This window comes from Mobula birostris, chromosome 9 (assembly GCF_030028105.1).
Source record: "Mobula birostris isolate sMobBir1 chromosome 9, sMobBir1.hap1, whole genome shotgun sequence".
Classification (NCBI taxonomy): Eukaryota; Metazoa; Chordata; class Chondrichthyes; order Myliobatiformes; family Myliobatidae; genus Mobula; species Mobula birostris.
Genome location: NC_092378.1, coordinates 4,679,913 through 4,706,611, shown reverse-complemented (window position 1 = coordinate 4,706,611; position 26,699 = coordinate 4,679,913). Strand labels below are relative to the sequence as shown.

Here is a 26,699-nt window from a genome sequence, read left to right as displayed (position 1 = left end):
ACCGGAGAGCGGGAGGGGAGAGACAGATTTCCAGAGAATGACAGGGAGAAGAGAGGGTAGGGAGAAGCAGACAAGACAGGGAGTGAGATGAAAAGATTCTGAGAGAGTTCCGGACCAAAGACCAACGCCAATATATGTCTATATGTTTTAAAAAAACAACAAAGGCGCGAGCGATCTGTTCTGAACTTCAAAATCGTTCTTTATAATCCTATATTCAAACAAAAATAAAAAGCACGAACCTTGAGATATAAAATTCGTTTTTAAAGCAAGATTTATTGTAACTTTCGAAGTTATCAAAGAGCATCGGTTATCAGGATATCGACGCGCCCGCTAACTCTCCGCCACAGATATACTTTGCCAGTGGAATGAGAGCTGATGTCGTGATTCAGTGATCCAAGTTTGGGTATTTTATCCCCCTTGGCCCTTTTCCTTTCATCTGATAGGTTATATTTCCTCACCCCCCCCCCCATACACACACATACACACAAAGCCGCCGCTTCCGAACACAACCCTCAATGACGCACTTCAGGTGCGCTTGTGAATATGCCCACACACTTAACTAAGAAAGGAATTCTATAAATAACTCGCCCCGTCCTAATAAATAGTAGGCTGCGGGCATTCCCGTGAGTGCATCCTTCGATATCGGTTGTGAAGCATTGCACTTAATCCCAATGAAGACCGAAACCGTTCCCCAGTGCCTCCCGGAGATCAGGACGAACCCGGCCGAAGACATTCGGAACAGCAGAAATCTCATCGTTTCTCCGGCCGAGTTCAGCAACCGTCGAAACGAGTTCAACATTGATCAGGTTTTGTTGACTCTCGTCTTTAAACTTCAAGACGCCAAAACCGTTGGGTTCTCCCACGTCCTCAAACTGTTCGAGGTGAGCTTCATCTCTTAGTAGTTTCCTAGTTTATCTACAAATTGTGGGTTAGCTTATCTACAAATTAAATCAATGTCAATTCTGTGGTCAAGCAGAGATCTCATTGGACCTTCTCAGGAGTCAGTGAGAATTTATGTTTATCATTGGTCAAGGATCAATCTTATTCGCCATACACATTTGCATGTATTTGGAATTTGCTGCGGTAGATTGGAGCGACATGCAATTAAAAAACAACACTCAACAATTACAAAGAATAAAAAAATATGAAAATAAATTTAGAGATTAAAGTACCGATGTGGAATAAAATGTGTAAATACCAGCATGCATTGAAAATGTGAACAGCATTATGAAACGTGATTACAGTGCATTGCAATGACGTTTAAGGAATAGCTTCTTTGCCATCAGATTTCTATATAGACAATGAACCCACCGACAAAGACTACCTTACTATTTTTGTCACTTTTGTACTACCAAGTTAATTTATTTCAGTATGTATATTTCTTATTGTATTTAAGTTTATATAATGAGAAGCTGGAGACATCTCAAGCCAACAATCTGGCACCAACAATCATTTCACGTTGAGGTCACGTTTCTCCCCATTCCGCTGTTTGGTCTGAACAACAGCTGAACCCCTTGACCATGTCTGCATTCTTTTATGCATTGAGCTGCTGCTACATAATTGATTGATATTTGCGTAAACGAACAGGTGTACCTAATATCCACTGAATGGACACCTTAGAGTGACCATTCCAACACTCTGCATCTGATCTCCCAAATGAAGATTATGATGGTCCAAATGAGACTGGGTAGGTTGGGACTCTTTCCATGGAGTGAAAGATGCTGATGGGAAGAACTTACGGAGGCTTATACAATCATGAGGGGCATAGGTAAGGTCAATGGTAGCAGTCCTATTCCCAGAGCAGGGGAGTTTAAAATTAGAAGAATTTGGTTTAAGTTGAGAAGGGAAAGATTTAAAGGGGACTTGAGAGGGGAGCTTTTCACCTAGAGGGTGATGGGTTTAGCTGGCAATGGAAGTTCTAGAAATGGATATAATTATAAAAATTACAAGAATTTGGACAGGTGTCAGATTCAGGTTTATTATCACTGACATATCTCATGAAATTTTAAATTTGTTGTTGAAAGATGTGTATTTTTCCCTCAATCTCGGGTCCGATACCAAAGGCCCAGAGCTTGAGGATTTGGTGCAGTATCCTTGTCCCTAGTAGTGTGCTCTTCTGGACCGGGACCTCAGATGTATTTCCCGGGATTTGTCGGAGCCACTCTCCCAGTCCAGGTGTCACAGCCTCAACTGCTCCTATCACCACCGAGATTACTCTGGCTTTAACCTTCCACACCCTCTCTATCTGCTCGTTCAAGCCCTGGGATTTCTCCAGCCTCTCATATTCTTTCTTCCTGACGTTACTGTCATTTAGGATTGCCACAACTATTTCTGTTGCTTTCTTCTGTTCCTTGTCCAGTTTTACTGTGTCTGGTTGGTTGGCCAGTACCTGCTTATCAGTCTGTATTTGGAAATCCCGCAGGATCTCAGCTCTGTCGTTCTCCACTGCCTTCGCGGGTGTTTGCCATCTGGACTTGGGATCCAGATATAAAAGGAACGGAAAGGAATACATTGCAATTAGTTCTGGAGTCTCTCAGGGCTATTGCACACTGTGGTCATGGACACAAGTCTGAAATAATAAAAAGTGTAACAAGGATTTTGTACATTGTACAGGGTTGCACAGCTGATAGAGATGCTGTCTCACAGTACCGGAGACTCGGGTTCAAACCTAATGTAGGAGGGGTGATTGATGGCTCTGGACCTGTATCCACTGGAGATTAGATAAATGAAGGGGGATCTCATTGAAATCTATTGTAAGGGTTTTTGCCCTACTGACCCCCCGTTACCTAGGGTAAATAGCCGTCGACCCCGCCAAACAGTGCAATCATTTTGGTGCGGATAAGGAGAGAGTCACCCAATGAACAGCCACAACACAAATATGAAAACAATATACCAAGTGCGAATAAAGAATTTTACTTTATAGCAAATTTTTAGTGATGGGTTAGTAGAAATAACTACAAAAAACCAGGCGCCACATAAGTAACTTATCAGTTTTGTGCACATAATGTTTTAATACATTGGAGCTCACGCCTCCGATTCCATCCACAACGTCCTTCCGAGACTCCGGCCACCCTCCACACCCCCGAGGTCCGGTGTCCGGGCCCTGGAACCGCTGTCCGTTCCTCGCACGTCCGTCCTCTCCGCTCGCCTCCCGAAAAGCCCGCGCTCCTCAACTCAGCCCACATATACAAGATAACAAAACGTGACTTCCATTGGCTAACAAATGAATACAATTTCCATTATCTCCCTGTATAACCCAAACATTGCAGTTACAGAGAACCCCTTGCTCAGCAGTTAACATTACGAGAAGCCATTTTAATGTAACACTTCAGAGAAGCCATTTTGGTAATAAGCTATCAACAGTTAACAGTCCACCTAGTATACGGGGAGCCCTACACTATTAAATATTGAATGGCCTGGATAGAACGGACTTGGAGAGGACGTTTCAGATAGTGAGAGATTGTAAAAGGAAAAAAGACAGGGTAGGGGAAATATAGAACATAAAACAGTACTGAACAGCACAGGTGTTTCAGCCCATGATAGTGTGACAATCTTTTAATCTACTCCAAGATTAATCTAACTCTTCCCTCCCACATAGTCCTCCATTTTTCTTTCACCCATGTGCCTGTCTAAGAATTTCTTAAATGGTTGCAGCATATCCACCCATGGCAGCGGTTGTCCACGCACTCAGCACTCTCTGTGTAAAAGAACCCATCTCTGACATTCCCCCTGTACCTTCCTCCAATCACCTTAAAATGATACCGCTCATGTTAGCCATTTCTACCCTGGGAAGAAAAGTATCCGGCTGTCCACTTGATCTGTCCCTTTGGGAATACTCCCAGCTGGATTATAACCGACCCGAAATGAAGACAGGATCAGCTACTGATGGATCGTTGATCTGGTTTGCAGGGTTTGGGAGTCCGGATCTCTCATGTGGAAAGCAGAGCAGCGCGAAGTGGGAAGGCTGGGGCAGACGATTTGGATTTCTTCATCCAGTGTGAACTCCCCAGTGCTGGAATCAACCCTCTGGTAAACTCGTTAAGAAGAGTGGCCAAAGATGTCAGCGCCATCAGGGAGGAGAAAGGTGAGGATCAAAGAGAGTACACGATTAGCAGAAAATTTAATTAATTTTTGTCTAATATTAAATATTTAAATATTACATAGAAACATAGAAAATAGGTGCAGGAGTAGGCCATTTGGCCCTTCGAGCCTGCACCGACATTCAGTATGATCATGGCTGATCATTCAACTCAGAACCCTGTACCAGCCTTTCCCCCATACCCTCCCCCCCATCCCTTTAGCCACAAGGGCCATATCTAACTCCCTCTTAAATATCGCCAATGAACTGGTGTCAGCTGTTTCCTGTGGCACTGTGGAGATTCATCACTCTCTGTGCGAAGAAGCTTTTCCTCATCTTGGTCCTAAAAGGCTTCCCCTTTATCCTTAAACTGTGACCCCTCGTTCTGGACTTCCCCAACATCGGAAAAAATCTTCCTGCATCTAGCCTGTCCAATCCCTTTAGAATTTTATATGTTTCAATAAGATCCCCCCTCAATCTTCTAAATTCCAGAGAGTATAAGCCTAGTTGATCCAGTCTTTCATCATATGAAAGTCCTGCCATCCCAGGAATCAATCTGGTGAACCTTCTTTGTACTCCCTCTATGGCAAGAATGTCTTTCCTCAGATTAGGGGACCAAAACTGCACACAGTACTCCAGGTGTGGGCTCACCAAGGCCTTGTACAACTGCAGTAGTACCTCCCTGCTCCTGTACTCGAATCCTCTTGCTATGAATGCCAGCAAACTATTCACCTTTTTCACCGCCTGCTGTACCTGCATGCCCACTTTCAATGACTGGTGTACAATGACACCCAGGTCTCGTTGCACCTCCCCTTTTCCTAATCAGCTGCCATTCAGATAATAATCTGTTTTCCTGTTCTTGTCACCAAAATGGATAACCTCACATTTATCCACCTTAAATTGCATCTGCCATGAATTTGCCCACTCACCTAACCTATCCAAGTCACCCTGCATCCTCTTAGCATCCTCCTCACAGCTAACACTGCCACCCAGCTTCGTGTCATCCGCAAACTTGGAGATGGTGCATTTAATTCCCTCATCCAAGTCATTAATATATATTGTAAACAACTGGAGTCACAGCAAAAAACATTTAAATATTACATAAATTACACAAAACATTTAAATATTACATAAATGATGTTTTCATTATGTATAATTTGTGTTTTTCTTGTGAGTGCTGCTAATATAATGCTAGGTGGTTCCTTTGGGCTGTAGTAGCTGGAAGGGTGGGGGCGGTAGTGAGGATAAACTCCCACTAACTATTAAATGCTCCCAATGGCATGTGTCTCACATGGCCTCTGACAACCAAGACCAGCTCCCGGCCTTCACAAGTGGCTTAGCTACAAAGCCCGGTGGAACCATTTCGACTGACAGGAGAAGGGGCAAAGGTGGGTTACTGGTACTGTGGTCAGACGGGGCTCATCAGCCATTGTTGGCAGGTCATTTAGGAGAAGGAAAACTCTGATCTCAAACCTCCACTACCTTGCGGCTGTACCCACTCATGGGGAAGGCTTTCAGAGTAGACCCCAAGGAAAAATCCGGAGCTGGAGTCCCTAAGGTAGTCCTACGTTGAGTTCAACGCCGACTGGCAGCTCCTGGCGCCAAACTATTGGTCTCTGCTGTTCCTTTGGATTCATCAGCTGCAATGAGAGGGGGAGCTTGCTAAGTGGGCAACAGCTTCCTCTCCATGTTGTACTGCCTGGGCTTGCATACTGGCTTGCGTATCACATTGAGAGCTGGGACGCAACATCCATCTCTGACCCCGACCGGGGGAGGGCCTCATACTGGTGCGAGGTGCGGTTGCTGCACGCATGTTTCTCACTTCGCCTGTGCATACATGGACTTGTGCATGTGGCAGTAAACTTGACTTTGACTTTGAACATGACATGGGAGGGAACTGGTGGGGTCAGGAGCATCCTGTTGGGCACATCTACCTAAAGTAATGTAAGCACAGCCATAACATGTCTTCAGCTAGTTAAAGACCAGACTGTTTACTTCCAGTCCCGTGGTTTCCCAGAAGAATACGAGATCTTGACGGGTGTCAACGGCTGGTGACCAAATTCGAGCCCACCCTCGATGAGGACCACCCTGTGAGTATGGTATAGACTTCACTCCCCAGATATTTTATATTCATATTTCAGATTTATTTGTAGTGTGTACATTGAAACATACAGTGAACAACAACCAACAAAACTTGAGGATATGTTGGGAGCGTCCCATATGTGTCGCCACACATTCCGACACCAACACAGCACGTCCACAGTGTCCAGCAGAACAACATGAGCAACAACACCAAAAAAAAACACATCAGCAAAATAAGCGCCTTTTCCAACTCACAGGCATAGATAAAACTCCAATCTCAGTACAAGCTACCTCCAGGCCTCCAACCCCAGTACAAGCTGCCTCCAGTCCTCCAATCCCAGTAAAAGCTGCCTCCAGGCCTCCAACCCCAGTACAAGCTGCCTCCAGGCCTCCAATCCCAGTACAAGCTGCCTCCAGGCCTCCAACCCCAGTACAAGCTGCCTCCAGGCCTCCAACCTCAGTACAAGCTGCCTCCAGGCCTCCAATCCCAGGACGGCAGCCTCCAGGCCTCCAACCCCAAGGAGGCAGCCTCCAGGCTTCAAACCCCTGTAGAAGCTGCCTCCAAGCCTCCAATCCCAGTAAAAGCTGCCTCCAGGCCTCCAACCCTAGTAGAAGCTGCCTCCAGGCCTCCAACTCAAGTTCTTTGCACTGGAATTTCAGACTCTCAGACATCTGGCCTCCAACCTCCAGTTGCTGGCCCAGACTCGCGACCCAACTTTCAGGCCTCTGACTTCCTGACTCACCGACTTCTTTGACCTTTTGGGCATACCATTAGAGCAGAGATAAGGAGCAGTTTCTTTGACCAGGGGGTGGAGAATCTGTGGAATTCTTTTCCACAGACGGCTGTGGAGGCCAAGCCATTGGGAATATTTAAAATAGAGGTTGATAAGTTCTCGATTAGCCAGGGTGAGGAGAAGGCAGAAGAATGGGGTTGAGAGGGATAATAAATCAGACATGATGGATCAGACTCAGTGAGCCAAATGGCCTAACTTTCTCCTGTGTCTGATGGTCCTATAGCTTTCTACCTCTGGTATGCAGCAGCATCAGTTCATATTAAACCCAAATCTTTTTCCAACTAAGGGATACCGGGACCTGGAGTACAGAGAACGAAGATCTCAGATCGCTAGACTGGCTCAGAGCTATAAACAGTAAGTACATCTTGACCCATCGGTTTATTGGATAAACACTAGGATTCAATGAGATCTGTTGCTGGAGAGCAACCCTGAGAACTCAAAATAATAATAAATCATTAATCATAATAATGTTGACACTTAAGAATCAGAATCATATTTATTATCACTGTGTTATATTTGTTTATTGAGATACAGTGTGGAACAGCCCACCGAGCCCACACCACCCAGCAATCCCCCGATTTATCCTCGCCAAATCCAGGACAATTTACAATGACCCATTAACCTACTAACCGGTACACCTGTGGACTGTTGAGGAAACTAGGGTGCCCAGAGGAAACCCACACATTCACAGGAAGGGCGTACTAGCTCCTTACGGAGGGAATGCCAGAACTGAACTCTGCCCCGTGTCGTAATGGCATCACGCTAACTGCTGTTCTAACTGTGGCATGGGACATGCAGTTTGTTGCTTTGAGGCAGCAGTACAATGCAAAGGCATAAAAATCTACACGTTAACAAACATCAATAAATAGTGCAGAAAAAAAGGATAATGAAGTTTTGTTCATGGGTACAAAGGCCATCCTGAAATATGATGGCAGAGGGGAGGAAGCTGTTCCTAAACCATTGAGTGCCTATCTTCAGGCTCCTGTACCTCCTCCCCAGTGATATGACCAAGAAGAATGCATGTCCTGGATGATTAAGGTCCTTAGAGATGGATGCCACCTTACCGAGAACATAGAACAGTACACAACACTATAATGTTGTACTCACCTTTTAACCTACTTTAAGATCAATCTAACCCTTCCCTCCCACATAACCCCTTCTTTTCTACGTACCTTTCTAAGTCTTTTAATGTCTCTAATGTTTCTGTCTCTACAACCACACACCAACTACTCTCTGTGTGAAAACCCCACTGCACCTCTGACATCCCCCCTATACTTTCCTCCAATCACCTTAAAATTATGCCCCCTCATATTAGCCACTTCCACACTGGGATAAAAGTCCTTAGCTGTCTACTTGAGCTTGCCTCTTGTGCACCTCCGTGTTATACATGTAGCACTGCCTCTTGAACATGTCCTTAATGCCTTCAGTGATTTATACCACCTGATGAAGTATTAAGTTCTGAGCAAGTATTTGTTAACGAGCCAATGAAGGGTCTCAGCCTGAAATGTCAGCTGTTTAATCATTTCCACTGATGCTGCCTGACCTGCTGAGTTCCTCCAGCATTTGTTGTGTGTTACTCTGGATTTCCAATATCTGTAGAATCTCTTGTAATTATAATTATTCTGTTCTCCTTTATACTTGTGTACTGGAAATAACGAACTATCTTCAATCTTGCTGGTTTTTGTTTCCCAAAGGGGGGAATCCTTGCCAAGGGTGGAATACACAGCGGAGGAGACAGCAATCTGGTAAGTGTCTTTTACAATCTGAGGAGTGCAATTCTTTTCCACAGATACTCATATGCAAGGATCTGTCCGGGTTGGGACTATAGTGGCTTATATACCTAGCCTGAGGACCTGCTCAGTTCAGAATCCCAGTCGAGCCACAAGAAGTTCATATGAGTTCGATGAAGAATATTACAGAATAGAAGGACTTAGGAGTGCCTGTTTATAGTGGTGGGTGCATGGAACGTGGTGGTGGTAGAGGCAGATACATTAGGGACATTGAAGAAATTCTGAGACAGGCACATGGATGATTGAAAGTACAGGCTGCTTAGGAGGGAAGGGCTTGATTGGTGTACGAATAGTTTAGGATAGGCCAGAGGGCCTGTACTGTGTTTTATGTTCCATGTCCTATCTACCACTCACTCCTCTCATGTAACCCTGTCAGGCTTCCCTTCATCCTCTGAAGCTCCAGAGAAAACAGTCGGTACTTCTCCGACCTCTCCTTAAAGCTGATACTCTCTGATCCAGGCAACATCCTGGTGAACAACAGGAATTCTGCAGATGCTGGAAATTCAAGCAACACACATCAAAGTTGCTGGTGAACGCAGCAGGCCAGGCAGCATCTCTAGGAAGAGGTACAGTCGACGTTTTGGGCCGAGACCCTTCGTCAAGACTAACTGAAGGAAGAGTTAGTAAGAGTTTTGAAAGTGGGAGGGGGAGGGGAAGATCCAAAATGATAGGAGAAGACAGGAGGGGGAGGGATGGAGCCAAGAGCTGGACAGGTGATTGGCAAAAGGGATACGAGAGGATCATGGGACAGGAGGTCCGGGAAGAAAGACAAGCGGGGCGGGAACCCAGAGGATTATTCTCCGTAACTTCCGCCACCTCCAACGGGATCCCACCACTAAGCACATCTTTCCCTCCCCCCCCCCCGCTTTCCGCAGGGATTGCTCCCTACACAACTCCCTTGTCCATTCGTCCCCCCCATCCCTCCCCACCGATCTCCCTCCTGGCACTTATCCTTGTAAGCGGAACAAGTGCTACACATGCCCTTACACTTCCTCCCTTACCACCATTCAGGGCCCCAAACAGTCCTTCCAGGTGAGGCGACACTTCACCTGTGAGTCGGCTGGGGTGATATACTGCGTCCGGTGCTCCTGATGCAGCCTTCTATATATTGGCAAGACCCGACACAGACCGGGAGACTGCTTTGCTGAACACCTACGCTCTGTCTGCCAGAGAAAGCAGGATCTCCCAGTGGCCACACATTTTAATTCCACATCCCATTCCCATTCTGACATGTCTATCCACGGCCTCCTCTACTGTAAAGATGAAGCCACACTCAGGTTGGAGGAACAACACCTTATATTCCATCTGGGTAGCCTCCAACCTGATGGCATGAACATTGACTTCTCTAACTTCCGCTAATGCCCCACCTCCCCCTCGTACCCCATCTGTTATTTATTTTTATACACACATTCTTTCTCTCACTCTCCTTTTTCTCCCTCTGTCCCTCTGACTATACCCCTTGCCCATCCTCTGGGTTCTCCCCCCCCCGTCTTTCTTCCCAGACCTCCTGTCCCATGATCCTTTCATATCCCCTTTGCCTATCACCTGTCCAGCTCTTGGCTCCATCCCTCCCCCTCCTGTCTTCTCCTATCATTTTGGATCTCCCCCTCCCCCTCCCACTTTCAAATCTCTTACTAACTCCTCCTTCAGTTAGTCCTGACGAAGGGTCTCGGCCCGAAACGTTGACTGTACCTCTTCCTAGAGAAACATCCTGGTGAACCTCTTTTGCATCCTTTCTAAAGCATTCACATCCTTCCTGTAATGGGGCAGCCCGAATTGCACTGATTTGTCTGGCCTGGAGGGGAAGGAGCAACAGTTAATAAATGCTGAGAGGAAGGAAATGGTAAATTCTCTGATGTTGTGTGTGCCGGTTACTCCAGGAAAGAGGTCTACACTAAGTTGACCACGTTGTACCCAAGTCATGCCTGTAAGCAGTTTGTGGATGCCTTCCATATGCTTGAGAAGCTCTGTGGATACCGCGCTGACAACATCCCTCAGCTTCAGGACGTCTCCACTTTCTTGCAAGGCAGGTATCACATAATTCTGGAGTTCCAGAACTGGGTGGACTCTGGCTGTGAATCCATTATCCTGACTTTGTTCTTGTACATTTTCTAGAGAGGACAGGTTTTCGCTTGAGACCCGTCGCTGGTCTGCTGTCTGCTAGGGATTTCCTCACCAGCCTGGCATTCAGGGTATTCCAGTGCACACAGTACATCCGGCACCCGGCATCTCCAATGCACTCTCCTGAACCGTAAGGAGCTTAATCTTTGTGTGTGTGTGGTATGCATGTATATATCATTAGGAATAGAGACATCAATTATTTTCTAAACAGGGAGAAAATTCAGAAATCAGAAGATAGGTGGAAGGGCAGGTAGTGTTGAGGAAACAGGCAGACTGTAAAAGAAATTAGACAAATTAGGAGAACGACAGATGAAGTATAGTGCAGGGAGATGTCTGGCCACGCACTTTGGTAGAAGGAATAAAGATATAGGCTATTTTCTAAACAGAGAGCAAATTCAGAAACCAGAGGTGCCAAAGGACTTTGGAATCCTCATGCAGGATTCTCTAAAGATTAACTTGCAGGTTGAGTCAGTGGTGAGAAAAGCAAGTGCAAAATTACCTTTCATTTCAAGTGGACTAGAATATGAAAGCAAAGATGTGATGTTGAGGCATTATAAGGCATTGTTCAGACCTCATTTAGAGAATTGTGAGCGGTTTTGGCCTAAGAAAGGAAGTGCCAGTGTTGGAGTAGGTCCAAAGGAGGTTGACAAGGATGATCCAAGGAATGAAAGGGTTAACATCGGAACATAAGAGGAGTGTTTGATGACTCTGTACTCTTGGCCTGTACTCACTGGAGTTTATAAGAATGAAGGGGGATCTCAATGAAATTTACCACACATCGAAAGGACTAATAGAGTGGACATGGAGAGGATGTTTCCTATAGCGGAAGAGACTAGAACTAGAGGACACAGCCTCAGAATGCAAGGATGTCCCTTTAGAACAGAGATAAAGAAGAATTCCTTTAGTCAGTGGGGTGAATCTGTTAAATTTATAACCACTAATCTCAGAGTTACATATGGTGATATGTATGTACATCAATAATAAACTTATTTTGAACTTTGAACTCCTGGCCACAGACAGCTGTGGAGGCCAAGGCATTGGGTATATTTAAGACAGAGGTTATTAGGCGTTTTGATTAATAAGGGCATTGAAGGGTATGGGGAGAAGGCAGGAGAACTGGGTTGAGATCAACCACGATGGACTGGCAGAGCAGACTTAATGGACCAAATGACATAATTCTGCTCCATGTCTTATGATTTTAGGGTTTTGTACATGAATGTTTGTGTGTACACTGACTTAAAAATGATTATGAACATTGTGTTTTTCATCTTTAAAGAGACTGCTGCCATGAATTGTTGGGACATGTCCCCATGTTGGCTGATAAGGAATTTGCACAGTTCTCCCAGGTAAGTTGCTGCCTCACACTGATCTTTAATTTTCTCTTTAAAGTTCTTAATCCTGGATATAACTCACAAACAATGTAATTCTATAGAGGGACTTTTCTTTAATATGACATTTTCACATGTAGTGATGTGAGCTGCTGGATTCTGCAGTCTTTGTCCCAGTTGAGTGAATGCAGTAAACCTCCTTTCAATTCCTGCCACTGTCTGTAAGAAGTTTGTATGTTCTCCCTGTGACCGCATGGGTTCCCTCTGGGTGCTCCAGTTTCCTCCCATATTCCAAAGACATACAAGTTAGGGTTAGTGCATTGTGGGCATGCTATGTTGGCGCTGGAAGCATGGCGTCACACGTAGGCTGCCCCCAGCACATTCTTGGACGATGTTAGTCATAGAGTCATAAAAAAGTACAACACAGAAACAGGCCCTTCAGCCCATCTAGTCCATGCTGAACTATTTAAACTGCCTACTCCCATCGCTCTGCCCTCCATAGCCCTACCATCCATGTACCTATCCAAACTTCGCTTAAACATTGAAATCAAGCTGGCATGCTCCAATTGCACTGGTAATGTGTTCCACACTCCAGTGACCTTCTGAGCGAAGAGGTTTCCCCTCCTATTTCTCTTAAACTTTTCACATTTCACCCTTAACCCATTACCTTTAGTTCTGGTCTCACCCAGCCTCAGTAGAAAAAGCCTGCTTGCATTTACCTTATGTATATGCCTCATAATTTGATATATTTCTATCAAATCTCCTCTAAATCTTCTGCATTCCAAGAAATGAGGTTCTAACCTGTTCAATCTTTCCTCACAACTCAAGTTCTCCAGACCCAGCAACATCCTTGTAAACTTTCTCTGAACTCTTTCAACTTTATTTACATCTTTCCTTGAGGTAGGTGACCAAACCTGCACACAATACTCCAAATTAGGCTTCACCAATGTCTTGTACAACTTCAACATAACATTCCACCTCCTGCACTCAGTACTTTGATTTATGAAGGCCAATGTGCCAAAAACCGTCTTAACGACCCTATCTACTGGTGACGTCCTGTGGTCGTTGATGCAAATGTCTGATTTCACTCTATGTTTTGATATACATGTGACAAATAAAGCTAATCTTTAATCTTTAGTCTTTAGATTGAGAGTCATAGAGTCACAGTAGAGCACAGAAATAGGCCATTCTGCCCATCATTTATGTGCTGATCTTTTTGCCAGTCTAGTCTAATTCCATTTGCCCACATTGAGTGTATTCCCTCTATGCTTTGCCTATTTATCTGCCTCTCTAAATGTCTCTTGAGCATAGTAATTGTATCTGATTCCACCACTTGCTCTGACAACATTTTCCAGAGATCAACCATTCTCCATGTAAAAAAAACTTACCCCTTGCTCTGAGAAGCAAGATTAGATTCATCCTTCTTTCAGTGACTGACATCTACAAGGAGCGCTGCCACAAGAAAGCAGCTTCCATCCATCATCAAGGACCCCCACCATTCCACCATCATCCAGGACATGCTCTCGTCTTGCTGTGGCCATCAAAAAGGAGGTACTCACACTACAAGGTTCAGAAACAACCCTTGTGAACCAGTCTGGATAACTTCACTCACCTCAACACTGAATTAATTCCACAACCTATGGACTCATTTTCAAAAACTCTACAACTTGTGTTCTGAATATTATTTAATTCACTTTTTTTATATTTACGCAGTTTGTCCTCTTTCACGCATTGTTTGTTTGTCCGTCTTTGTTTGTAGTTTTTCATTGATTTTAAAGTTTATTTGTTCTACTGTGAACGCCTGCAAGAAATGAATCTCAGGGTAGTACATGATTACATATACATACTGGAATAATGAATGTACTTTGAACTTTGAACTATTAACTTTGCAATCACACCAACCTCTCAGTTGTTGAATAACTAGGTGATCAGTGTAACATTACTCCTTGTGTTCTAACTGTTTAGGAACTGGGTCTTGCGTCATTGGGAGCATCTGATGAAGATATCGAGAAACTATCAACAGTGAGTAATTAAGAGAAAGGGTTAATAACAACTCAAAAACAACAGATCAGTCACGATCTACTGAATGATAGATCAGATTCAATGGGCTGAATGCCTTTTCCTGTAAGTTCATATAGTGGTCACATTATTAAAACAATTCTAAATCTTCAGACGAATTGAATAGAAGGGAACTTGAATAAGATGATAAGACACATAGGGTCAAGGATCAACTTTATTCAACTCATACGTACATTTACTTGTATTAGAAATTTGATGTGGTGTATTAGTTAGAGTGCAACAAGCAACAAAAAACAACAATATCCAACAATTGTAAAGAAGAAAGAATCGTATACAATAAAGTGGCCACTGAGTGTATGTTTGTGGTCTTCCACTGTAGCCCAACCACTTCAAGATTCGCTATGTTGTGCATTCAGAAATGATCTTCTGCACACCACTGTTGTAATGCATAGTTATTTGAGTTCCTGTCAGCTTGAAACAGAAAGCCATTCTCCTTTGACCTTTCTCATTAACAAGGTATTTTTGCCCACAAAACTACCGCTCACTGGATTAATTTTGTTTTCTGAACCATTCTCTATAAAACTCTAGAGATGGTTGTGTGTGCATGAAAATCCCAAGAATCAGCTGTATCTGAGATACTCAATCCACCCCGTCTGGCACAAACACTCATTCCACGGTCAAGGTCACTTAGATCACATTTCATCCCCATTCTGGTATTTGGTCTGAACAACAACCTCCTGACCATGTCTGCATGCTTTTATGCATTGAGTTGCTGCCACATGATTGGCTGATTAGATATTTGCTTTAATGAGCAGGTGTACAGGTGTACCTAATAAAGTGGCCACTCAGTGTACATTTACACGTATTAGGAATTTGCTGTAGTATGTTGGTCAGGGTGTGACATTCGACAATTATAAAGAATAAAGAATTGTATAAATTAATCTAGAAGTTAAAGGGCGGATATAAAATAAAGTGTGTATAATTACATAAATACCAACATGTATTTACAATGTAAACAGCATCATAGTCATAGCCATAGTCATACTTTATTGATCCTGGGGGAAATTGGTTTTCGTTACAGTTGCACCATAAATAATTAAATAGTAATAAAACCATAAATAGCTAAATAGTAATATGTAAATTAGGCCGGGAAATAAGTCCAGGACCAGCCTATTAGCGCAGGGTGTCTGACCCTCCAAGGGAGGAGTTATAAAGTTTGATGGCCACAGGCAGGAATGACTTCCTATGACGCTCTGTGTTGCATCTCGGTGGAATGAGTCTCTGGCTGAATGTACTCCTGTGCCCAACCAGTACATTACGTAGTGGATGGGAGACATTGACCAAGATGGCATGCAACTTAGACAGCATCCTCTTTTCAGACACCACCGTCAGAGAGTCCAGTTCCATCCCCACAACATCACTGGCCTTACGAATGAGATTGTTGATTCTGTTGGTGTCTGCTACCCGCAGCCTGCTGCCCCTGCACACAACAGCAAACGTGATCGCACTGGCCACCACAGACTCGTAGAACATCCTCAGCATCATCTGGCAGATGTTAAAGGATGTTAAACAGTGGTTTAAACTGTTTATAGTGCAGTGCAGTCACGGGGGTAATAGAGAGAGGGGGTGGAGGCTATAGAGCGATAGATCAAGTGGACAGCCAGTGCCTTCTCCCAGGGTAGAAACTGCTAATATGAGAGAGCATAATTTTAAGGTGATTGGAGGAATGTATAGGAGGATGTTAGAGATAGTCTTTTTTTCACACAGAGAATGGTGGGTACATGGAACGTGCTGCCAGGGATGGTGTTGGAGGCAAATAGATTAGGGGCATTTAAAAGACTCTTAGATAGGCACATGAATGAAAGGAAAATGGAGGGCTATGTAGGAGGGGAGGGTTAGATTGATCTTGGAGTAGGTTAAAAGACTGGCACAGCATTGGTCAGCTCTCTCCTCAGCCTTTGAAGCTCCAGTGAAACCATGTAAGTTTGTCCAACCTGTTCCAGCTCATGCCCTCTAATCCAGGCAGCATCCTGGGAAACTTCTGCACTCTCTCCAAAGCCTCCAAATCCTCCCTGTAATGGGGTGATCAGAGTTGCAGGCAGTAACATGACTCACCACTCGGTAAGGTCATGGCGAGTCCTTTGTCCAGTGTTATGGTGATGCACTGATGTCTTGTGTGTTGTTTCCTCCTGCAGCTTTACTGGTTTACAATCGAGTTTGGCCTCTGTAAACAGAATGGATCTCTGAAAGCCTACGGAGCTGGCCTTCTCTCATCCTACGGAGAGTTAATGGTAAGGAGGTGAGGTACGGTGGGAAGGATACACAATTTGATATGTCCCATGTGTGGCTGCAGCAGCTACAGATGAGCCTGCTGTTCCACTTCAGATGGGAAGTGGAAAGCAATAGCTATAGAGTCATAGAGACATAGAACACTGCAGCACAGAAACAGACCCTTCAGCCCATCTAGTCCATGCAGAACTATCCTATCATAGAGACATAGAACACTATAGCACAGAAACAGGCCCTTCATCCCATCTAGTCCATGCAGAACTATTCTATCATGGAGACATAGAACACTACGGCACAGATACAGGCCCTTCAGCCCATCTAGTCATGGTCCCGACTGTTAATTCCCCATATTCTCCTAATTCCCTTTGATTGTGGCACACCTGATTTTCATCTAAACCTGCAGCATAAATTTCCCAGCTTTGTATCCACTCATCGCCAGATCGTTGATTTAACCACTGCGGTAATTCACATTCCTGGCCGCTTAGGATTGTGTATTCTAAGCTTTACTTCCATAACGAGGTTTACTTGTGTAACTCTGTCTCTCAGTGTCAAGATAAGTATTACCTGCCGTTTGCCTTTCCCTTCGCCGTTCAGCTCAGCAACGCTCCGTGTCAAAATAAGGGTTGCCTGCCGCCTGCCCTCTGTTTGCCGTTCAGCTCAGCAACGCTCCATGTTAAGATAAGGGTTGCCTGCCGCCTGCCCTCTGTTTGCCGTTCAGCTCAGCAACGCTCCATGTTAAGATAAGGGTTGCCTGCCGCCTGCCCTCTGTTTGCCGTTCAGCTCAGCAATGCTTCATGTTAAGATAAGGGTTGCCTGCCATTTGCCTTTCCCTTCGCCGTTCAGCTCAGCAACGCTCCATGTCAAGATAAGGGTTGCCTGCCGCCTGCCCTTCTGTTTGCCGTTCAACTCCAGCAATGCTTTGCGTCAAGTTCCGGCCATGCCCACACTCTCATCTGCATCCTAACTCTGTCTCCGTGTCAGTGTCCTGCGTTTGGGTTCGCCCTGTTCCTTGCAACACATCTAGTCCATGCCAAAATATTATTCTGCCTGGTCCCATCGACCTGCACCGGGATCATAGCCCTCCATATCCCTCCCATCCACGTACCTATCCAATTTTCTCTTAAATGTTGAAATCAACCCGACGTGCACCACCTACACTGACAGCACATTCCAAGCTCACATCATCCTCTGAGTGAGGAAAATAGCCTCATGTTCCCCTTAAACATTTCACATTAACCCATGACCTCCGGCTGTACTCCCACCCAACCTCAGTGGAAAAAGCCTGCTTGCATTTACTCTATCTATACTCCTTGTAATTTTGTATACTTCGATCAAAACTCCCTGATTCTCCTACGCTCCAGGGAATAAAATCCAAACCTATTGAACCCTCCCCTATAACACAGGTCCTCAAGTCCCGCAACATCTTTGTAAATTTTCTCTGCGCTCTTTCAATCTTATTGCCCTCTTTCCTGTAGGTAGGTGATCGAAACTGCACACAATATTCCAAATTAGGCCTCATCAACTTCTTATACACCTTCAACAAAACTTTCAAATCCTGTACTCAATACTTCTGATTTATGAAGGTCAATGTGCCAAAAGCTTTTTAACTATTCTACTTACCTGTGACACTACTTTCAAGGAGTTATGGACCTCTATTCTCAGATCCCTCTGTTCTACCACACTCATCAGTGCCCTACCGTTCACCGTGTCAGCCCTTCCCAAAGTGCAAACCTCACACTTGTCTGCATTACATGCCATCTGTGATTTTTCAGCTCATTTTTCCAGCTGGTCCAGATTTGATAGCCTTCCTCACTGTCCACTATGCCCCCCAATCTTGGCGTCATCCACAAATTTGCTGATCCAGTTAACGACATTATCAACCAGATCATTGATATAGATGACAAACAACAAAGGTCCCAACATCAGTCCCTGCGGTACTCCACAAGTGACAGATTTCCAGTCAGAGAGGAAACCATCTATTACCACTCTCTGTCTTCTCCCACAAAGGCAATGTCTAATCCAATTTGTTATCTCATCTTGAATGCTGAGTGAATGAACCTTCTTGTCCAACCTCCCTGTGGAGCCTTGTCAAAGTCCATTCAGAAATTTTAACCAATTTCCCCCAGGATCAATAAAGTATGACTATGACTATGACAACGTCCACTGCCCTGCCTTCATTAACTTTCCTGGTAACATCCTATAAGATTGGTTATATTAAACTTGTCTTGAAGAGTTAGATGGAGCTCAGCAAGGAAATTATTCATTATCTTCACTGCATAACCTGGCAATTGGGATTGCTGATCTTGGTAGCAAACTGGACTGGCCTCATCACAATTGTCTTGCAGTTTTTGGAGGCGACAGTGTGCGCAATCTCAGCACAGTATGCCTTAAGATCATAAGACATAGGAGCAGAATTAGGCCATTCAACCCATCGAGTCTGCTCTCCCATTCTATCGTGGCTGATTTATTATCTTTCTCAATCCCATTCTCCTGTCTTCTCCCCATAACCTTTGACACATTGACTAATCAGGAACCTATCAACCTCCACTTTAAATATACCAAACGACTTGGCCTCCACAGTCATTTTTGACAATGAATTCCACAGATTCAGGACCCTCAGGCCAAATAACTTGTTCCTCCTCTCCATTCTAAATGGACTTCCCTCTATTCAGAGGCTGTGCCTGCTGGTCCTAGACTCCCCCCAACCCCCATAGGAAACATCCTCTCCACATCCACTCTATCTACGCCTTTCAATATTCGATAGGGTTCAATGAGATCCTCACCCATTCTTCTAAACTCCAGCAAGTACAGGCCTAGAGCCATCAAGCACTCCTCATACATTAACCCTTTCATTCCTGTGATAATTCTTGTGAATGTCCTTGGGGCCCTCTCCAATAACAGCACATCTTTTTCTTAGATAGGGAGCCCAAAACTGTTTTGTTGCTCGTGACTGAAACCATGAATTTTGAACCAAGAGTTGTTTGAATCCCAAGGGGAACATGTGTTTGGTCTTCTCATTGCTGCCACAACCAACGTTTGGCATACCGATCTGACCCTTAAACCTTGGTGAGCTCTGTTCTCAATACCCCTCGGTTGCCATCAGTTACGTGCAATCTTCACGTGCTGATCTGAGCGATGACTGATGAACTTCCTCCTACCTTTCTTCCTAATGTTAGGCTTGGTAAGTGATCTTAGGGCATTCATATATCGGAGCCTCCAATATTTCCAAATTATGCTTCCGTAGACATGGGCACCCCAGAGCGCAATGGGGCCAATTATGTAATCTTTAAATTCTATTGTACAGCCCATGATAGGATAATGTAGGAGCTTTGGAGAGAGTGCAGAGGAGATTTACCAGAATGCTGCCTGGATTGGAGAGCATGTCCTATGAGAATAGTTTTTGTGAGCTCGGGCTCTTCTCTGTGGAGTGAAGGAGAATGAGAGGTGACTTGATGGAGGTACGCAAGATGATAAGAGGCATAGATGGAGTGGAGTGGACAGCCAACGCCTTTTCACCTGGGCAGAAATGGCTAACACAATGGGGCATAATTTTCAGGAGGGTGGAGGGAAGTATAGGGGGGATATCAGAGGTAGGCATTTTACACAGAGAGGGTAAGTATGTGGATTGTGCTGCCAGATCTATTATTTATTTAGAGATATAGTGTGGGAGAGGCTCTTCTGACCTCAGAGCCGCAGCAACCAGCAACCCCGCTAATTTAACACTGGCCTAATCAGGGGACAATATAGAGTGACCAGTTAACCTACTAACCGGTACGTCTTCGGACTGTGGTGGGAAACTGGAACACGAGGAGGAAACCCTCATGGTTCACGGGGAGAAGGTACAAACTCTTTAGAGATTGAAGTCTGAATTCTGGGAGGCCCGGGGCCTGTAATAACCTCCCGTTTCTGTAGCCAATTAGAGACATCTAAGGGACTCTTAAATAGGCACATGGATGAAGGAAATATGGAGGGCTATGTGGGAGGGGAGGGTTAGATTGATATTAGAGTAGGTTAAAAGGTCGGCACAACATCATGGACCGAAGGGCCTGTACTGTGCTGTACTGTCTGTGACCTAAACTGTTAACATGAAACATGGTGGCCAATCAGCACACAGCAGTAATAACTAGATAGTTCCCTTCTGACAGTGAGGTGCTCCCTCACCTCCACCTTCCCACAGTGGGACGCTCCCTCACTAGAATCCTCCCACAGTGGGACACTCCCTCATTAGTGCCCCCACAGTGGGATGCTCCCTCACCCCCACCCTCCCACAGTGGGACGCTCCTTCACCTCCACCCTCCCACAGTGGGACGCTCCCTCACCTCCACCCTCCAACAGTGGGATGCTCCCTCACCTCCACCTTCCACAGTGGAACACTCCCTCACTAATGTCCTCCCACAATGGGACGCTCCCTCACTCGAATCCTCCCACAGTGGGACACTCCCTCACTAGTGCCCTCACAGTGGGATGCTCCCTCACCCCCACCTTCCCACAGTGGGATGCTCCTTCACCTCCACCCTCCCACAGTGGGATGCTCCCTCACCTCCACCCTCCCACAGTGGAATGCTCCCTCACCTCCACCCTCCCACAGTGGAATGCTCCCTCACCTCCACCTTCCCACAGTGGGACGCTCCCTCACTAACGTCCTCCCACAATGGGACGCTCCCTCGCTAGCATCCTCCCACAGTGGGACGCTCCCTCACTAGCATCCTCCCACAGTGGAACGCTCCCTCGCTAGCATCCTCCCACAGTGGGACGCTCCCTCACTAGCGTCGTCCCACAGTGGGAGGCTCCCTCACTAGTGCCCCCACAGTGGGATGCTCCAGCAGTAATGCCTATTCCGCAGTGCTCTCCTTCAGTACTCCCAGTGGATCATTCCCTCCGTATCACCCCTCCCACGTTATTGCCTCTCCGACAGAGCAGCGCTCCCTCAGTACCATGATCTCACGGCCCTGTGCGCCCTCACGAATGCTTCTAGCCCCTCGTCACCGCGCCCAGAGTCAGGCAGGTGTTGTCTTCAGTACCGCATCGCGTCTCTCCAGGCGGGCCATGGCAGAGTCTTGCCCCTCACAAACACCCACTGGAATGGGGCTTGCAGAGCCACCGGAACGGGCGCTGTAACTAATAGTTGGTGTCTCCGTGCGCAGTACTCGCTGTCCGGGAAGCCCCAGTACAAATCCTTCGACCCCGAGGTGACCGCTCTCCAGATCTACCAGGACCAGACCTACCAGCCGGCCTACTTTGTATCGGAGAGTTTCGAAGACGCAAAATCCAAACTGTGGTAAGACTCCCGCGCCCTCACCTCACGTTTGTTCGTTGTGTGTCGTGTGTACGACATGGGTGATCATGGTCTTTGATCACAGTTGTTCTTGGCAAATGTTTCCACAGAAGTGGTTCCCCTAATCTGAGGAAAGACATCCTTGCCATAGAGGGAGTACAAAGAAGGTTCACCAGATTGATTCCTGGGATGGCAGGACTTTCATATGATGAAAGACTGGATCGACTAGGCTTATACTCTCTGGAATTTAGAAGATTGAGGGGGGATCTGATTGAAACGTATAAAATTCTAAAGGGATTGGACAGGGTAGATGCAGGAAGATTGTTCCCGATGTTGGGGAAGTCCAGAATGAGGGGTTACAGTTTGAAAATAAAGGGGAAGCCTTTTAGGACCGAGATGAGGAAAAACATCTTCACACAGAGAGTGGAGAATCTGTGGAATTCTCTGCCACAGGAAACAGTTGAGGCCAGTTCATTGGCTATATTTAAGAGGGAGTTGGATATGGCCCTTGTGGCTAAAGGGATCAGGGGGTATGGAGGGAAGGCTGGCACAGGGTTCTGAGTTGGATGATCAGCCATGATCGTACTGAATGGCAGTGCAGGCTCGAAGGGCCAAATGACCTACTCCTGCACCTATTTTCTATGTTTCACAGTTTCTAGTAACTTCTTCTGGGCAGTGCCTTTACAAGACCGACGACCCCATTATCAATACTCTTCAGAGATTGTCTGCCTGGTGTCAGTGGTTGCTCTTGTGACATGCACTAGCTGCTCACGCAACCATCCACCACCTGCTCCCACAGCTTCACTTGACCCTGATTGCGGGAGTGAGGCTACATTTCGCCCGAGGATGACCTGCAGGCTAGCAGAAGGAAGGAGTGCCATACCTCTCCTTTGGTAGAGACGTATCCCACCCCGCCACACAGATTGTAGATAGAAATATTTTACATTTCTGTAGTGGCTTCACAAATCACACACAATCCTCGCAGCCTGTTAAGTGCTTCTAAAGTGGTGTCACAGTTGGTAACAGCCAATCAGGACACACTGCAAATCAGAGACAAGCAGTTAGGAACAGAATTAGACCAACTTGGCCCTTCAAGCCCTCCTACCATTTCGTAAGACCACAAACATCTCTTCTGTGCCAGTTTCCCATGGACGTCAGTTCCTTAATCTCTCAAAGAGCTGTCCACCTTCCCTACAGATACCAACAACGATCCAGCCTCCAGAACTCTAGGGGGTAGGAATTCCAGGGAGCCAATCCACTCGGTGAGATCTTGCTCCTGCACACCTCAGTTTTAAATATCTGCCATCTTGTGGAGAGGCACGCAGTCCAGAAACAGGCCCTTCAGCCCAAAACATGAATGCCAACCCATCTAGGTCTGTCCCATTTGACTCTGTTCGGCCCATAACCCTTTCAATCTGCTTTAACCATACACCTGTCCAAAAGTCTTGCTGTTGTTAAAGTATTCATGTCAACCACTTTCTCAAGGAGTTCGTTCCATCTATGGACCATCCTCTGGGTGAAAGATTTCCCCCTCAGATTCTTGTTAAATCTCTCCTCTCTACCCTAAACCAATGCCCTGTAGTCCTTGATTCCCTAAACGTGGGAAACAGTCTGCTTCGTCGTGATTTAATATACCTCTATAAGATGACTCCCTCAGTCTCCTGTGCTACAGTGAAAAAAGTCCTTGCTCTCAACTTCTCTCTATAACACAGTCCCTCAAGTCTTGACAGTCTTGTGAGACCATGGATCTGCGCCTGGAAAGTCTTCACTCTCCAGGGCGCAGGCCTGGGCAAGGTTGTATGGAAGACCGGTAGTTGCCCATGCTGCAAGTCTCCCCTCTCCACGACACCGATGTTGTCCAAGGGAAGGGCATTAGGACCCATACAGCTTGGCACCGGTGTCGTCGTAGAGCAATGTGTGATTAAGTGCCTTGCTCAAGGACACAACACGCTGCCTCGGCTGGGGCTGGAAATCACGACCTTCAGATCGCTAGTCCAATGCCTTAACCACTTGGCCATGTGCCCACACAAAGTCTTGACAACATCCTCATAAACTTTGACATTTACCATCATCAATTTTTCCCCTCCCCCCACTCCTTATGTCCTAAGGCTTAGGATTCTACATTTTTAATCACTTCTCTTTCTTTGATACTCCAAAGGATACAGAAATGACTACCGCCATTTTGATAGGAATATAATTTCGTAACTGTGCAGAATATGACCAATTAATGTATGAACCCAAATGTATTTGCGATGTTGGAGGAAACTGGAGCACCTGGGGGGAAACATGATTGTGCAAACCCCACGCAGACAGCACCTGAGATCAGGATTGAGCCTCAGTCTTTCACATGGCGAGACAGCAATTCCACCAACTGCACCATGGTGCTACTCTGTGTGGGGTCAATCTCAGAGAGAGTTAGAGAGTCATAGAACATTGCAAAACAGCTACGGGCCCTTTGGCCCATCTCATCCTTGTTAAACTATCATTCTGCCCTGTCCCATTGACCCACAATGGGACCAGGCCCTCTATATCCCATCCATCCATGTATCTATCCGAACTTAAATTTTGGAATCAAATCCGCATCCATTACTTCCACTTCTTTCCTCACTCTCTCTACTCTCTGAGTGAAGAAATTCCTCCTCAGATTCCCCTTAAATATTTCAATTCACATTCTTAACCTATGATCGCGAGTTCTAGTCTCACCCAACCTTAAGTGGAAAATGCCTGCTTGTGTTTACCTTATCTATGCCCCCTTGTCTCTCTCCCTCGCTCTCCTGTGCTCCAGGGAGTAAGGTCCAAACCTGTTTAACCTTTCCCTATAACTCAGTCCCACAAGTCCCAGTAACATCCTTGTCAATTTTCTCTGCACTCTTTCAATCTTATTGCTATCTTTCCTGTAAGTAGGTGACCAGATCTGCACACAATACTCCAAATTTGGCCTCACAGATGTCTTGCACAACTTCAATATTCAATATTCATCAAAAGCCTTCAATCTATGCATCAATCCAACTGTCAAACACCCATCCACACCACTTCTACATTCTTTACTTTATCGTTAATTTAGACTTTACTTTATTGTCGCCGAACAATTGATACTAGAGTGTACAATCATCACAGCGATATTTGATTCTGCGCTTCACACTCCCTGGAGTACAAATCGATGGTAAACATTAAAAATTAAAATTATAAATCATAAACAGAAAGTAGAAAAATGGGAAGTAAGGTAGTGCAAAAAACCCGAGAGGCAGGTCCGGATATTTGGAGGGTACGGCCCAGATCCGGGTCAGGATCCGTTCAGCAGTCTTATCACAGTTGGAAAGAAAATGTTCTGAAATCTGGCCGTACAAGTCCTCAAGCTCCTGAGCCTTCTCCCGGAGGGAAGAGGGATGAAAAGTTGTGTTGGCTGGGTGGGTCGTGTCCTTGATTATCCTGGCAGCACTGCTCTGACAGTGTGCGGTGTAAAGTGAGTCCACGGACAGAAGATTAGTTTGTGTGATGTGCTGCGCTGTGTTCATGATCTTCTGCAGCTTCTTTCGGTCTAGGACAGGGCAACTTCCATACCAGATTGTGATGCACCCTAGAAGAATGCTTTCTATGGTGCATCTATAAAAATAAGTGAGGGTTTTAAGGGACAGACCAAATTTCTTTAGCTTTCTCAGGAAGTAGAGGTGCTGGTGGGCCTTCTTGGCAGTGAACTCTGCTTGGTTGGACCAAGTCAGGTCATTTGTGATATTGACCCTGAAGAACTTAAAGCTTTCGGCCTGTTCCACTTGCGCACCACGAATGTAAATGGGATAGTGTGGTCCGCTACTCCTTCTGAAGTCAACAACCCATTCCTTCGTCTTGCTGACGTTGAGGGATAGGTTATTGTCTTCACACCATGCCACCATTTTGTCCCACTCAGTGCGCTCAGATCCAACTACTCAAGTAAATAATTTAGAGGTCGATTGATCCACCAACCTGCTCCCGGACCATTGCTTTAGGACCTTCCTGCCTGGCTGGGATGATAGTACCGAACAGTTATTACTATGAAGACAAATGCAGCCTTTAGCAGTGAGCTTTACCCCATTCCCATTTCAGGCAGTTATGAAGTGACACTTCACCTGCACGTTTGTCAGTGTCATTTACTGTATCTGGTGCTCCTAGTGTAACATCCTCTACATTGTCGAGATCCAGCATAGGATTGGGGACTGCTTCATCAAGCACCTTCATTCTAACCACCACAAAAGATGGGTTTTCTCAGTGGCCACCTATTTCAACACGAAATTCACATTTCCACTCCAACATGTCGGTCCACGGCCTCCTCTACTGCTATGACGAGGCCACACTCAGGTTGAAGGAGGAACACCTTATATTTCGTCTGGGTAGCCTCCAAACTGATGGCACGAACATGAATTTCTCTAACTTCTGGAAATTTCTCCCCCCGCCCACTTTCATATTCCCCATTCTCACCTGCCAATCGCATCCCTCCTCCCCTTTCTCCCATGGTCCACTGTCCTCTCCTATCAGATTCCTTCTTCTTCAGGCCGTTACCTCTTCCACCTACCCCACCCACCTTCCTCCTCACTTTTCCCTCCCTTCACCTTCTTACTCTGGCTTCTGCCCATTGCTTTCCAGTCCTGTTGAAGGGGCATCAGCTGCTTTCTCTCAGACATAGATACGCCCTGATCTACTAAGTCCCTCCAGCAGTTTGTGTGTTTTGCTCTGGATTTTCAACATCTGCAAGATCCCTTGTTGATTTCTGCCTTTGTGTCTTTGAGCAGGATGTATGCCTCCAAGATCAGGAGACCTTTCTCACTGCGCTATGACCCACTGACCTGCAGTGTGGAGATCCTGGACAAGGCACACAAGGTCAAGGATGCACTGGCCCAGGTCAGAGAAGACCTCAGAAAACTCTGCTCTGCTCTCAATAAACTTTCCTAA

General features: G+C 45.7%; 1 protein-coding gene and 1 pseudogene across 1 annotated transcript; one reads left to right on the top strand and one right to left on the bottom strand.

Annotated features, from left to right (window-relative positions):
• Nucleotides 1-671: 671 nt before the first annotated feature.
• On the top strand, nucleotides 672-26,699 carry th2 (tyrosine hydroxylase 2). Its single transcript, XM_072269284.1, has 12 exons — nucleotides 672-881; nucleotides 3,910-4,084; nucleotides 6,080-6,168; nucleotides 7,241-7,308; nucleotides 8,649-8,699; nucleotides 10,625-10,770; nucleotides 10,860-10,995; nucleotides 12,142-12,211; nucleotides 14,159-14,215; nucleotides 16,408-16,503; nucleotides 21,646-21,776; nucleotides 26,537-26,699. Exons 1-12 carry the CDS (start codon nucleotides 672-674, stop codon nucleotides 26,697-26,699), a joined length of 1,392 nt encoding a protein of 463 aa, XP_072125385.1.
• On the bottom strand, nucleotides 18,758-19,705 carry LOC140203303 (large ribosomal subunit protein eL32-like; annotated as a pseudogene).

Coding starts and splice junctions, on each gene's coding strand:
- th2 (XM_072269284.1), top strand. CDS start 672: ATGAAGACCGAAACCGTTCCCCAGTGCCTCCCGGAGATCAGGACGAAC. Junction 12,212..14,158: donor AATTTGCACAGTTCTCCCAG/GTAAGTTGCTGC, acceptor CTAACTGTTTAG/GAACTGGGTCTTGCGTCATT. Junction 14,216..16,407: donor ATATCGAGAAACTATCAACA/GTGAGTAATTAA, acceptor TTCCTCCTGCAG/CTTTACTGGTTTACAATCGA.